Raw genomic sequence first — 15,793 nt, forward strand, 5'->3', positions numbered from 1 at the left:
ACATCCACACCGGCTGTACATAGCATCCTCCTACAGGCCAACCGCAAATTAGAACAACATGCCACCCTCCACCTCAAAAAACTATCCAATCTCCTGGTTTCCCACCTCCGGAAAGGCAACTCACTCACCCTCCACAACCTTTCCAACAAACCTCAACCTCCTCTCATTGCACACAGACCCAGTCTCTCCCATCTACTCAATCTCCCACTTCCAGCTCCACTCCCCCCAACACCTCAAAATTCTAGTCAACACAATCTGGAACCACAACACCCCAATTCAGTAGTTAACCTTTCCTCCAAACCCCTCTCCCAATCCGAAACCTCTGTCCTATCCAAAGGCCTCACCTTCAGCCCTACTCCCAGATTCAATCAAACAGCCGTCATCAAAGATTTACTGTCTTACACTCGTACTCTCTTCTGGAAATATCACTTTGCCATGAAGAAAAGTTATCCTAATTCTACTCTTAATGACCCACTCCCCAAGACACTATCCAAATTGAACCCTGCCTGGAACAGTTCCGTCCTCCGTCACAGCGGGACCCACCTCCTCTTCTTCAAAAGCATCCTCTCCAAACCTTCCAGGAATTTCTGGCTTCCAGCCTTGCCTCTCAATCCTTCCTAAAAAACCATAATCCTACTCCCAACATCACCACTGCTGAAGCCCAGGCTATCCATGATCTGAAGGCTGACCGATCCATTGTCATTCTTCCGGCAAACAAGGGTTCCACGACTGTGGTACTTGATCATCAGGAGTATGTGGCTGAGGGACTGCGTTAGCTTTCAGACAACACTACATACAAAGTTTTCTAAGGTAATCCCATTTTGATGTCCAGGCAGAGCTTCAAGTAATCTCAGAACCTTAGGCCCCCTACAAACCTTTCACCTGACTCCATCAACCTCCTGACCCCACTGACACCCCGCACCCCTGCCTTCTACCTTCTTCCTACAATTCACAAACCCAGTCATCCCGGCCGCCCCATTGTAGCTGGTTACCAAGCCCCCACAGAACGTATCTCTGCCTACGTAGGTCAACACCTTCAGTCCATTACATGCAGTCTCCCATCCTTCATCAAAGACACCAACCACTTCATCGAATGCCTGGAATCCTTACCCAATCTGTTACCCCTGGAAACCATCCTTGTAACCATTGATGCCATTTCCTTATACACAAATATTCCTCATGTCTAGGGCCTCGCTGCAATGGAGCACTTCCTTTCACGTCAATCACCTACCTTTTATCTTTTAAAACTTCTTTTCCCACAAAGGTACTAAAAATTTTATTCAATTGAATTTGGAGGCATTTGCTGCCTCTATCAATTCCAATCTCATTGGCAGACCTGGAAGCTTTTATATCTTCTCTCTAACCATACATTTCTTTCAAAGTTTTACTTGGTTTCTTTTCTGTTTGCTCAGTGGACAGATAGTGACATTGGGTACAGGTTATAACCCAGTCATGCTCCATTCGCAACTGCTGCTTCTGTTTCGTACGTTAGACTCTTACATCTGTCCTTGGATTTCTGTGCAAGTTACAGATGACTTTTCCACTCTTGTATTTTATACCAGCTACATTCAGAATGTCAGACTGTACTCCAGTCAATAGTGTCAATAGTGTCAATAGTCTAATTGTACAAATGCTATGAATGTGGGTTGCCGTTCTGCACTCTTGTAAAACAATGTGATAAGTATTGCTTGACATGTTCCTGCATATGAAATATGAACCCAACCTGATTCCTTGCCTTCAACTTGATATTTTGCAAACCTGATGTATTGGACTGGTGATTCAGTAATGTTTACACCTGTCAGCACTTATGTTTTTTGGAATTGAATCAAATGACATTATTCTTGTAGTCTCTGGATACTTTGACTGTACCTGTTTTGCATACTGGATGGAATAGTTCTTTTTGTTGTTGGCTCACAAAAGAATCTCATTAATTCTGGGGTATTTTCTTCTCCATGTGTTTTGTTTAGATTTTGTTCTCTCAGTGCTATGTCATTCTTCTCGCATTATCAGATCTTCCGTCTCTCTACTACTGTCTCCTTCCCATAATATTGTCTTAGTCTATTTCCTTTCTGTATCCCTTTCATACAATCCTTTCAGCTTTCCCATCTTACTACTGGTGTGCCCTCTGAGCTCTTGATATTCATACAGTTGCTTATGTTTTCTCCAAAGTTTTCCTTAATATTTCTAATATGCGACTTCTGTTCTTCCTAAAGTTGTGCATTCTTCTACAGTTTTGCCTTTTTCCTATACTCATTCGTGATTTGCCACTTTGCACTTTCAGTTTTTTAGGTGCCTGTATTCCCTTTCTCGACCCCCACCCACCCCAAAAAACCTTGTGATCTTGGAACTTTTTGTGATTATCTCTGTGGTGAGCATAGGATCTTGAGCCATTGTGACATTCCTTCTCTTCCCACCCTGAAATACTGTTCTCTATTTCCTGCTGATCAATGCATGCTCAGTTTGATGTCAACGTAGCTCATATTCCTGTCTCTGCTTTTGGTTACTCAGTTTTACCTTTCTGTAAAATTGCACATCCGTTTTGGTGTGTTTGTGAATTCAAGGTCACCAAGCGCACAACTTGGTAGCCAACAACCCTGTGGGTTATGAATGACGAGGAGTAGATCTCCATCTTATTTGGGACACGGGGACTCCATACCACACTCTCCATTCCCGCCCCCCCCCCCCCCCCCCCAGTGGTCCACAACTCTTTTGTGGATGCGTGCGTAGTGAGCATGGGACCCCGAGCTAAGGTGGCCCTCCTTCCTTTTCGGGCTGCATACCTTCCTTTTCCGCATCCTTCCTCTTCCGCATCCTTCCCTATCCCCCATCTTCGCCCCCTCCCCTCACCACAGGCTCTTTCCTTCTCTTTCTCCCCCTCTGGGAGTATGTTTTGTGCCTACGTCCAGAGACAGACGCTTGAAACTGTAATGCATTCTTCGCTTTCTCTGCTTGCACGTCTTCATCCTTCCTCTGTCCTTCTTTTTTCCTTACCTCTTTTCTTTACCCATTTCTCCGCTGCGGCGTTTGAGACCTCTCTTCTTCACTTTTCTTTGTTTTTTCCTTTCTCTTTTTTTCCTCCCTGTGCGTGTCTGAAGGCCGACCCACGCATTTTCATGCGTAGCCGGTGACGAGGTAACGTATAATTCCCCGTCCCAGGTTGATAGGTAGGACACTTATGTACCCCCTGGTAACGACCAGGCCCAGGGAGGGGTGATTACCCGAGATGATACCTTCCGAAAGTGCCGATTGGTCCCTCCATCTGTTTCTCAGGAGGTGTGACCTGAGGTGTGAACAATCACCTAAGGCGGGTGTGCCCTCAGAGAGGGCCTCTGCAAGGGAGGAGCACGCCATCGTAGACGCCGATAACCACTTACGCAGTGGTTTCACCATCTTCTACTATGTCTGCTCACAAGCGTAAATTCAATGAGTCTCAGCCACAGACAGTTCTTCCATCATTGCCACAGTTCCTTGTTGTTTCTTGGTCTGATGAACATCACAACTTCTCCATGGTCAAACCTTTCATTATTCAGAAAGGTGTCGACACAATTGCAGGTCCTGTAAAGTCTTGTTTCAGATTACGAAATGGCACCTTGTTAGAAACAGTCAGTGCCCTCCAGGCACAAAAATTGCTGCGTACTTCACTGCTACACACCTTCCCTGTCCGGGTGGAAGCGCACCGCACTTTAAATTCCTCATGTGGGGTCGTTTATATACGCTCCCTCGACGGATTGTCTGACGAGGAAATTCAACACTACCTGTCTGACCAGGGCATAACGGCTGTTCACAGTCATGAGAAGTGTTGACTCGAACATCGTTCCAACCCGTACTGTCTTCTTGACATTTGACAGAGTTCAACTCCCATCGAAGGTCAAAGCGGGATATGAGGTAATTTCCATTCGCCCTTACAACCCAAACCCTATGCATTGCTATCGGTGTCAGCAGTTCAATCATACCAGCCAGTCCTGTTCCAATCCGGCCAAATGTATTACGTGTGGCAAGGATGCCCATGAGGGTGCTTGTCCACCTCCATCCCCTCGTTGCATCAACTGTATGGGTGACCACGCTGCTTCCTCTCGAGATTGCCCCATTTTTTTAAAGACGAAAAGCTCATCCAGGAAATCAGAGTTAAGGAAAAGGTGTCGACCTTTGCTGCTCGAAAATTATTCGCCAGTCAAAAGCCCACTGTCCCACTGTGCCTCAGAAAGGAAAATACAGCACTGTTCTTGCCTCTCCTCGGCCAACAAAGGAGGTGGCCACGCAGACTTGGGATCTCACCTTTAGTGACACGGTCGTCAGATCGGCCAGTGCAAAGATCGCCCGTTCAACCTCCCCACTTTCTCCTGCTCACTCTATGGCTCACCCTTCGTCAGGCTCTGCTAAATCTCGATCCCAAAAGTCAAGACACCCGGACTTCCAAAAAAGAGCATACTCATGAAGATTTTTTATGTACCCCAACTCCACAACAGTTGGTTCTTCCTTCATCTAAACATTATGGTTCCAAGAAGACTAATAAGAAACCCAGTTCCTCTCCTTCTCCGCCACGGCGTGTCCCATTGACAACACCACCTGGCGGTAACCGCCTTCGGGCGTCTTCTGTGTCGTCGAGACGCACTGCTTGCGGCTGATCAACCAGCCGATCGCTGGTGGCAGAAGCTGCTCCTGGACAACTTATGGATCAGGATCTTCTGCCTTTGGCTGAGTGCCGTTCCACGCTGTCGGTCGCAAGCTCTGAGCAGTCATTGAGTTGACGGCAACCTTGGTCCCATTATTCCATTTTCTGTCTACCCTATGTCCATTATCCATTTGAATATCCGCAGCATTCGAGCCAATCGGAATGAATTGACGATCCTCTTATGATCCTACTCGCCGGTCATCTTATGTCTTCAGGAAACAAAGCTGTGTCCTCACGATCGCTTTGTTTTCCCCCATTTTCAGTCAGTGCGATTTGATCTCCCCTCTGTTGAAGGCACTCCAGCACATGGAGGACTCATGATTCTTCTCCATGATATTCTCCATTATCACCCAATCCCCTTAAACACTTCCTTCCAAGCAGTCACTGTCTGTCTTTCCCTTTCTGGATACACCTTCTCTCTTTGTACTGTATACATTCCATCGTCCACACCAATGGCACGAGCTGATCTTTCATCTTCTTGGTCAGCTTCCACCCCCGTATTTTCTGGTTGGGGACTTAAATGCCCACCACCCGCTTTGGGGATCTCCACATCCTTGTCCGCGTGGCTCACTATTGATAGACTTCTTCCACCAAGCGGATCTTGTTTACCTCAACACTGGGGACCCTACATTTTTGTCTGCCTCTGCGAGAAATTTCTCTCATTTGGACCTTTCGGTCGGTACTGTTCCGCTAGCTCGGCGCTTCGAATGGTTCGCCCTTGCCGATACACTCTCGAGTGACCCCTTTCCATGTGTCCTTCGATTGCAGCCACAACTGCCATATATGCGCCCGAGACACTAGAAGTTTGCTCAAGACGAGGACACTGATATTACAGACATTATTCTTACAGCTGCGGAACGTTAAATACCTCGCACCTCCGAATTGCCCCGGCGCCCCCTAGTTCCTTGGTGGAACGAGGCATGCCATGATGCAATACGTGAGTGGCGACATGCTCATCGCGTTTTAAGACGCCATCCTACTTTTGCCAACTGTATCCGCTATAAGCAGTTCCATGCGCGGTGCCGTCGCGTCATCCGCGATAGCAAGAAGGCAAGCTGGGATTTCTTTACTAGCTCATTTAACACCTTGACTCCCTCCTCGGAGGTTTGGAGTCGGATTCGACGTTTATCAGGCATGCCTAGTTTCTCCCTGGTCTCTAGGCTCACTGTCGCGCATGATACATTAGTGGACCCCGTCGCAATTTCTAACTCACTGGGTCAACACTTTGCTGAGATTTCGAGCTCTTCAAATTACCTGCCAGTGTTTCTCCTGGAGAAAAGTGCAGCAGAAGTGCAACCTCTTGCTTTCTCCTCTCAAAAGCACGAAAGCTACAATGCTGTTTCCTACATGCGGGAACTCCAACATGCACTCTCTTCTTCTTGCTCCTCCGCCCCAGGACCGGATGGTATCCACATCCAAATGTTGCTGCATTTATCATACCATAGTCTGAAGTAGTGAAGGCAGCAGAGGATCAAGTAGGTAAAAAGATGAGGGCTAGTAGACTTCCTTGAGTAACAGAAGAAATATTGAATTTAATTGATGAAAGGAGAAAATATAAAAATGCAGTAAATGAAGCAGGCAAAAAGGAATACAGACGTCTCAAAAATGAGGTCGACAGGAAGTGCAAAACGGCTAAGCAGGGATGGCTAGAGGACAAATGTAAGGATGTAGAGGCTTATCTCACTAGGGGTAAGATAGATACTGCCTACAGGAAAATTAAAGAGACCTTTGGAGAAAAGAGAACCAGTTGTATGAATATCAAGAGCTCAGATGGAAACCCAGTTCTAAGCAAAGAAGGGAAAGCAGAAAGGTGGAAGGAGTATATAGAAGGTTTATACAAGGGCGATGTGCTTGAGGACAATACTATGGAAATGGAAGAGGATGTAGACGAAGACGAAATGGGAGGTAAGATACTGCGTGAAGAGTTTGACAGAGCACTGAAAGACCTGAGTCGAAGCAAGGCCCTGGGAGTAGACAACATTCCATTAGAACTACTGACAGCCTTGGGAGAGCCAGTCCTGACAAAACTCGTCCATCTGGTGAGCAAGATGTACGAGACAGGTGAAATACCCTCAGACTTCAAGAAGAATATAATAATTCCAATCCCAAAGAAAGCAGGTGCTGACAGATGTGAAAATTATCGAACTATCAGTTTAATAAGTCACAGCTGCAAAATACTAACTTGAATTCTTTACAGACGAATGGAAAAACTAGTAGAAGCCGACCTCGGGGAAGATCAGTTTGGATTCCGTAGAAATGTTGGAACACGTGAGGCAATACTGTCCCTACGACTTACCTTAGAAGCTAGATTAAGGAAGGGCAAACCTACGTTTCTAGCATTTGTAGACTTAGAGAAAGCTTTTGGCAATGTTGACTGGAATACCCTTTCAAATTCTGAAGGTAGCAGGGGTAAAATACTGGGAGCAAAAGGCTATTTACAATTTGTACAGAATCCAGATGGCAGTCATAAGAGTCGATGGACATGAAAGGGAAGCAGTGGTTGGGAAGGGAGTGAGACAGGGTTGTAGTCTCTCCCCGATGTTATTCAATCTGTATATTGAGCAAGCAATGAAGGAAACAAAAGAAAATTTCGAAGTAGGTATTAAAATCCGTGGAGAAGAAATAAAAACTTTCAGGTTCACCGATGACATCGTAATTCTGTCAGAGACAGCAAAGGACTTGGAAGAGCAGTTGAACAGAATGGATAGTGTCTTGAAAGGAGGATATAAGATGAACATCAACAAAAGCAAAAAGAGTATAATGGAATGTAGTCAAATTAAACTGGGGTGATGCTGAGGGAATTAGATTAGGTAATGACACTTAAAGCAGTAAAGGAGTTTTGCTATTTGGGGAGCAAAATAACTGATGATGGTCGAAGTAGAGAGAATATAAAATGTAGACTGGCAAATGGCAAGGAAAGCGATTCTGAAGAAGAGAAATTTGTTAACATCGAGTATAGATTTAAGTGTCAGGAAGTCATTTCTGAAAGTATTTGTATGGAGTGTAGCCATGTATGGAAGTGAAATATGGACGATAAATAGTTTGGACAAGAAGAGAATAGAAGCTTCCGAAATGTGGTGCTACAGAATAATGCTGAAGATTAGGTGGGTAGACCACATAATTAATGAGGAGGTATTGAATAGAATTGGGGAGAAGAGGAGTTTGTGGCTCAACTTGACAAAAAGGATTTGTTGGTAGGACAAGTTCTGAGGCATCAAGGGATCACAAATTTAGCATTGGAGGGCAGCGTGGAGGGTAAAAATCATAGAGGGAGACCAAGAGATGAATACACTTAGCAGATTCAGAAGGATGTAGGTTGCAGTAGGTATTGGGAGATGAAGAAGATTGCACAGGATAGAGTAGCATGGAGAGCTGCATCAAACCAGTCTCACGACTGAAGACGACGACGACGAACAGTCTGCGTTACCTCCTTCGCCTTTATAATCTAATGTCGACCGACAGTACTTTTCCCAGGCGATGGGGGGAAGCTATCGTCGTTTCCGTTCAGAGATCTGGAAAGAACAAACATCTCCCCTCTAGCTATCACCCCATTTCTCTCACGAGTAGTGTATGTAAGGTTTTAGAGCATATGGTGAATTGCCGTTTAGCTTGGTGGCTGGAGTCCCGGAGTCTTTTAACACCTGCCCAATGCGGTTTCCAAAAGCATCGTTCTGCAGTCGCTCTCTCCACTTATATCATGAACAATTTTCTCTGGAAACGCCAAACAGTAGCAATATTTTTTGATCTGGAGAGAGCTTAAGATACCTGTTGGAGGTCAGGCATCCTCCACACACTGCTCTCTTGGGGCTTCCGCGGTCGGTTGCCCCTTTTTCTTTGCAAATTTATGGCAGAGTGCACATTTAAAGTGTGGGTGAATACTACTCTCTCCCAAGAAAACGGGGTACCCCAGGGCTCCGTGCTAAGTGTTGTACTGTTTGCCATTGCCATAAATCCAATTATGTATTGTCTCCTTCCTGATGTCTCAGGCTCCCTCTTTGTGGACGATTTTGCGATCTACTAAAGCTCTCAACGGACCAGCATTCTTGAACGTCGTCTTCAAGGCTGTCTCGATCGCCTCCACTCTTGGAGCATCAAAACAGGCTTTCGCTTTTCTCCCAGTAAGACCGTCTGTGTTAATTTTTGGCGTTGTACTGAGTTTCTTCCACCTTCCTTACTTCTAGGACCTGTCTACCTTCCGTTTTCAGACGTCGCAAAATTCTTGGGTCTTATGTTTGACAGAAGACTGTGCTGGTTCTCCCACGTTTCCTATCTTTCGGCTCGCTGTCTGCGATCCCTCAACACCCTCCGGGTCCTGAATGGTACCTCCTGGGGAGCGGACAGAGTGGTCCTTCTGCGCCTCTATTGCACCTTAGTGTGATCGAAATTGTACTATGGAAGCATAGTCTACTCCTCTACTCCTCTGCTCGGCTGTCTGTTCTTTGGTCTCTCAACTCTATCCACCACTGTGGATTACGTTTGGTGTCTGGAGATTTTTACACCAACCCTGTGGAAAACCTTTATGCTGAGACTGCTGAACCTCCACTGTCCAATGGGCGAGCTGTCCTAAGTCGTTATGCTAGCCATTTGTCTTCCATCCTTCTAATCCAGCCCATGACATTTTTTTCGACGCCTCCTTGGATTTATGGTATGCAGGCCACCCTTCCTTCCTACTACCACCGGGAGTCTGCTTCTGTCAACTGTTCCATTCTCTTTCCTTCCGCTTTCCTAAAACTTTCTTGACAACTTGGGGTACAGCACCACCTTGGCTCCGTCCCCGGACCTGTCTGCTCCGTGACCTTTGTCAGTTTCCCAAGGATGGTACACCCTTCACTTGTTTATCGTCGGGCATTTTCTGCTCTGTGCACAAATGAAGAAAGCCACATTTATTTACACTGATGGCTCAAAAACATCATTTGGTGTAGGGAGTGTGCCTATATTGTTGGCAACACCCCAAATTGATTTCGGCTTCCCAACCACTGTTCGGTTTATACTGCGGAGCTTTACGCTGTTCTCCAGCCTGTCCACTACATTCTTCGCCATCAGTGGATACAGTATGTTATCTGTTCAGATTCTCTCAGCTATCTCCACAGTCTCCAAGCTCTCTACTCTGTCCACCCTCTGGCCCACTGGTTTCAGGACTGCCTACGCTTGCTCCACTTGGGGGGTGTCTGGTGGCGTTTCTCTGGATCCCATGACACGTTGGTATCTGTGGAAATGGGGCGGCCTATGTAGCGGCCAAGGCTGCAGTCTCTCTACTTCGGCCAGCTATTCGCACGATTCCCTTCACCGATCTGCGGAGTGTTTTATGTCGTCGTGTTGTTCTTTTATGGCACGCACATTGGTCAACACTTCCCCATAATAAATTGCTGGACGTGAAAGCTCTTCCCTGTGCTTGGACCTCTTCCTCCTGAACGCATCGTCGGAAGGAGGTAATTTTAACTAGACTCCAGATAGGGCACTGTTTTTTTTAGCCATCGACATCTTTTAAGCGGCGATCCTCCCCCACTTTGTCCCCATTGCTCTCAGCTGTGGACGGTAAGACACCTTTTACTTGAGTGCCCCTATTTTACTCCGTTACGCGCCCATCTACAGCTGTTGCCTGATATATCGTCCATTTTAGCAGATGACATGCGCTCAGCCGAACGCATTCTCGAGTTTATTAGTGCCAGTGAGATGTCGTCAGTCATTTGAAGCTATTTTTGGGAACAATCAACCCCTTTCTGTAGTGGTTTTTTAAGCTTTCCTTCTGCTTATAGTTTCTCCAATTTTTTGAGTTTTGTTCCCATTGCTGCTGGTTTTCATTTTCGTTTTTCACCTTTTCCTAAGTCACAGACCGGGTGCTAATGACCGTAGCAGTTTTGCGCCCTAAAACAAAAAAAAACAAAAACAAAAAACTCTCCATTCCAGATTGCCATTGCTTAGGCTGTATGGCTTCCACGGGAGAGCCTCAGTTGAAGTGGGCAGCCAATCACAACCAGGAGAATAAAGATTAATGGCACTGGTGGCCCTATGGCTATAGCTGTCTCATCAGATTGATTCACGTATTTCAATACAGGATACACTCAAACATTTCTCTGTCATGAACTAAGAATCAAGATAATGGATCTGTCCAGCAGGGAGACTGTGCCTCAGTTCCCACCTGCATCAGGACTGATGGCGCCAGAAGGATCCATGGGTTTGTTGGGGTCTTGAAAGCACCATTAGGCTGGTAATGGAGCTCCCCAGGCAAATAGGCCGGTTGGGAAAGAATGCCAGTGTGCAGCCTGTATGCTTGCCAGTAGGTCTTCTCCAAGATTTGGAGGAGACCCTGCTGGCAGATAGTGAACCCACAGGGTGTAGCTGGCTGCAGATAGCAGTAATGACAGCGTGAATGACACTTGCCACATGGATTCCTAGAGATGGTTGGTGAAACAGTTGAAGACTAGAAATGATAGTGGTCATGTGGTTTGGAGATGAGCGGAAGAGCTCAACCAGTGTCGAGAATGATTCTGCATCTATTTTGGATGCGAAATTTCTTAGCATCTGCTGTTGAGTGGAAAATTGTAGGGCCTCCCTCAGTAGGTTGGCCGTGCACTACACACAGAAAGTGGCTACTAGGATACCAGAAATACATGGAAGTATTTCAGCTAGAGGAACCCCTCCTTGGGGATAGTGTGTGGGTGCATGTACGCCTGTCAACAATGAAGAGAGATCATCTGCAATACTCTGAGAAGACCTTTGAGCTTCATCCGTTTAGTGTTTCTTTGGGCAGGCTATTTTTGGCTCCTGAGATATGAGGATGAAAAAGAGTACAATTCAAACAGTGTTAAAAGTTCATAATTTAGGTCTTCGAAAGTTTCCTTAACCATTTTTTTATCCTAAAGGGGTCGCTTAGATAAAGTGAAGGTTAACGGCTGGCCGATCTCTCTGTCCTGTCCCAGTAGAGTGCCTCTCTCTCTCTCTCTCTCTCTCTCTCTCTCTCTCTCTCTCTCTCTCTCTCTCTCTCTCATCCTTTTAAATAAATAAAAATGAGCACGCAAGGAGTAAACAGTTTGATATAGATGTAAAATTGTTGCTGCTTTAAATTGTATATTCAAGTTACAGAATGAGCACGGATTTTGAATAACTGTTTAGTTGCCTTATATCACCAATTTCCATTGTGTTAATGTGTAGGTTCAAGATGTTACGTGATACCTCTGTATTCATAAGATAATTTGAAAAATTGTCTGCAGGTCATAAGACAGATAAATCACGAACAATTTACATTAGAGGAAACAAGTTTATTATGGATGCAAAGGGAAAAACATTGAGGCAAGTTCCTCAGAATACGAATAATAATTGTCCGAAAGATGGAAAACCTTTGCCATTGAAGAGAGTTTACATTGGTGGAGTAACGTTTGTGCAAAAATCATCCAGCCTTTTGGTGAGAACAAATACACATACAGCAAGGAGTATTGTGAAGTAAGTTTTATTTGCATTAATTATAGCCTTTGTATTATTTGATGCAATATTGATACTGCACCATAGGTACATTATAACTTATGTTCTTTATAATATTAGTGTTAGTTTTACAGTGATATGGTTCATTTTATGTTCTTTATTGCATGCTAGCTATGAGACAGGAGGAAGAATTTGCTGAATAATCTTAAAAATCAAGACACATCTTCTTTAACACATCATTTAGTTCAGCTATACTGTTTCAAAGAGTGGATATTTTCAAAATTATGGGAAACTTTATTTGCTGTGATTTTTTCATAACAAGTGTTTATATAACATATAAAGAAAAAAGGGAAAATTCATTCAGAAATTTACTAAATTGTAAGGCAGAAGGGCTAGCCATTTCTTACATTCAGACCACGTGCCTGCCAGTAGCCTACATTCAATACAAAAACATATAAAGTAAACATAACTCCTAGCTTACAGAACTACAGGTACTTTCTTCCAAATGAAAAATTAAAGGAGGGGGGTTAGAGGAATTGGGGGGGGGGGGGGGGAGGTGTTACAGGCAGGTCACTCAGAACAAAGGTGAAGACAGTTCCTCCCTTCTTCACATACCTTGGATCAATTTTAATCTGGATTAATTATGTAATTATAATTTCTCTACTCACATTCCATGTGTAGTAGCCTCTTGTCTAGAGTTCCACTGTTGCTGCTAGAATGGTTTCAACTTTGAACTGTAATCATTGTTCTTCATTGTGCAGACCTTTGTATCAAAAGTGCAGTAAAATGCTGAGTAGTGTTGTCTCTGTTATTTGGTTCATAATTATTTGCAATTATCTAAAGAAACATAGCTTTGTAACAAACTAACTACAAAAGTGTTATTGATACTATCTTGATTTCAGCCATGCCAAAAATAAAAGCATTGCAATGCTTACTAACAAACTGAGAAAAATTAATCAACCTTGTGCGTTTTATCGTCGATTCGGTAAATGTCCAAGAAAAGACAAAGGAATGTGTCAACTTGTCCATGATCCAAAACAGATTGCTGTTTGTAAGAGGTAAATTATCATTCTTTCTTCTGCAGAATTTAAGTAATGATGTTTCAGCAAGAATAAAAGAAAGGATTTCATGCTTTTTCTTAATAGGTTTCTTCAGGGAGAATGTAGCATAGACAACTGCCCCCTGTCACATCAGATTGTCCCAGAAAAAATGCCAACATGCAAATATTTTTTAGAAGGGTGTTGCACTCGTGAAAATTGTCCATACCTACATGTTAAACTTAATTCCAAAGCAGTTATATGTGAGAGTTTTCTGCAAGGTTATTGTGCAGAAGGATCAAAGGTGAGTGTTAATAATCACTATATTTTAAAACTATATTCATACTGTTAAATCTCTAGTTTCTGTGGTTTTTGCACTTAATTCCAGATTTTTTGTTTTGTTTATAATTTGCTGTCAGGGTTCGTGAAAGCTCTTTAAAGCATGCTGATCTCTAAAAATATTTCTGTGCTGTGATAATTTGACTGTTTGTGCCAAGCCTTTATATTTATTGAATATTCAAACTGCAATGTACTTGATGGACAGGAGTAAATTTTTTTACGAACACTGCTATAGTTTGTTTCCACTGATTAGGAATCTTCATACTTGAGTGAATTGTGAAGAATGCTTTCCATATAACATATGGGTTGTGCAGGAAGTACTTTTCTATACTACAAGAAAGACTGCATGTCCATTATTGTGAAATGCGGAAATGGATTTCTGAAAGCAGGGCATGTTACAAGCAACAAGTGGCACATCTCAATTATACATAATGTCATTGTGATATTGGCTGAAGATAATTTGGCTGTTAAACTGAAAAAATAGGTATGCTGTCTTTTTCATTCAACAGAACATAGCAAAAATTGAAATTAAAGTGAACCCTTGTAGGCTGAACGCCACGAACAGGCAGATAAGGTTGATGGTGCTTGCTATTATCAAACATTGCCAAAATGTTCATTGTGAGGAGCTCTCTGGGCAACTGCCTCTCATCAACCATTCAATATAAAACATTTTTTCATACATGGTTTGCCAGTCTTTCAGCAGTCTCAATGTACCTTGTAGCATTCTCATTCAGTGTTTGATTAATGGGCTCAGCAGAGATTACTCTTTTAAGTTGTGTGTTTCATGTTACATTACCACTGAATGTGTGGCAATTACAAGTTGGGGTCTAATAACACAGCCTGTGAAACTCTTTGAATACATTAAACTATACAAGGAGACTGCCTACACTATGCTTGTCTGTCCTCTTTTAGAATACTGCTGCCTGGTGTGGTATCCTTACCAGATAGGATTGATAGGATTGACTGAGTACATCGAAAAAGTTCTAAAGGGGGCAGCATGTTTTGTATTATCGTGAAATAGGGGAGATAGTGTTGTTGAAATGATACAGGATTTGGGATGGGCATCATTAAAACAAAGGCATTTTCATTGCAGAGCAATCTTCTCACAAAATTCCAGTCACCGACTTTCTATTTTGTGACGCCGACCTGCATAGGGAGAAATGATCGCCATGATAAAATAAGGGAAATCAGAGCTCATACAGAAAGATACAGGTGTTCTGTTCTTTCCACACGCTATACAAGATTGGAATAATAGAGAATTATGAAGGTGGTTGGTGAACCCTGTGTTGGACACTTAAATGTGATTTGCAGAGTATTCATGTAGGTGTATATGTAGATGTAGATGAAAATCTAATTAGTGGCTTAATAAGTGAGGGGTGCCATTGGATTCATTAATACATGGGTAGCAAAAATAGTGTCAAATCTTGGAATGTAATAGAGCTATGGCATGAAAGCCAATAGTGTATCTAGTCTCGAAGTTTAGTTACAAACATCTTAAAACTTAATAAGTTTTCAAAAAATCGAAACACGTTTCCAGAAAAAGAGAAGATTCTGCCAGTTATCTGAATTTTTCTTTTTTTCCCATTACATGTCATTACTGTAACTTCAGTTAGCCACGTCTTTTAATTAATGATGTTCTAATAAAACTATGTATCCTATTGAATCAGCACATTCAAATTATAAGGATAACAAATTTGTGTGAGGTAGTACAGTTAATCACTTGAAATATTTCTCTGTCACATACCATGCAGGTAACTGAATTGAAACTAGAATAAAAATTAGAATAAAAAGTTAATTGTTAATGGGAATAGAAAATACAAGATAGGATGATTTCGTAGTATTATGTCACATAGTGTGTTGGGTTAAACTGAATTTGTCAGAGTGTGAGGTGTCCAATCCAGACGCACAAAGCGATTCTGTTGTAGGTATTCAACCAGGTCTGCAGCTCCAGTCATTAATATGCATCTTCTGGTGACCAAGTTCCAAATACACATGAAACAAATTCATATTCCATTGCAAGATTGCCACTGGTGTAGACCAGACATTTATATTGTGTGAAAGCGAACTTAACATTGTTCTAAGAAGGAACTGTGGCGATACCATAAGGATCCTTTTTCACAGCATTAATAGGGTTGCAATGTGTTCAGGCAGCAAGCCACACGTACAGACAGATGAACTCACTTCAAAGGCTGAAGCATGACTAATCTGTGAATTAGGATGTACTCAACAGCAGGAGATGTATGATTTGGGTGTGAATCCTTGTAACCAGTGTAGGTGCTGTTCTAGTTGGAACCCATCTGCCAGTTTGGCAAGGTATCAGGCCTGG

The 15,793-nt window shown here is 43.3% G+C and overlaps 1 protein-coding gene across 1 annotated transcript in view; it reads left to right on the top strand.

Annotated features, from left to right (window-relative positions):
• The window catches only part of LOC126365878 (uncharacterized), a 62,455-nt gene that overhangs the window by 31,067 nt on the left and 15,595 nt on the right, over positions 1 to 15,793 (top strand). The window contains exons 5-7 of the mRNA XM_050008575.1: positions 11,884 to 12,112; positions 12,994 to 13,149; positions 13,237 to 13,432. Of these exons, the coding sequence (XP_049864532.1) occupies positions 11,884 to 12,112; positions 12,994 to 13,149; positions 13,237 to 13,432 (581 nt within the window). The remainder of the gene's footprint in view (positions 1 to 11,883; positions 12,113 to 12,993; positions 13,150 to 13,236; positions 13,433 to 15,793) is intronic.

This window comes from Schistocerca gregaria, chromosome 4 (genome assembly GCF_023897955.1).
Source record: "Schistocerca gregaria isolate iqSchGreg1 chromosome 4, iqSchGreg1.2, whole genome shotgun sequence".
Taxonomy (NCBI): domain Eukaryota; kingdom Metazoa; phylum Arthropoda; class Insecta; order Orthoptera; family Acrididae; genus Schistocerca; species Schistocerca gregaria.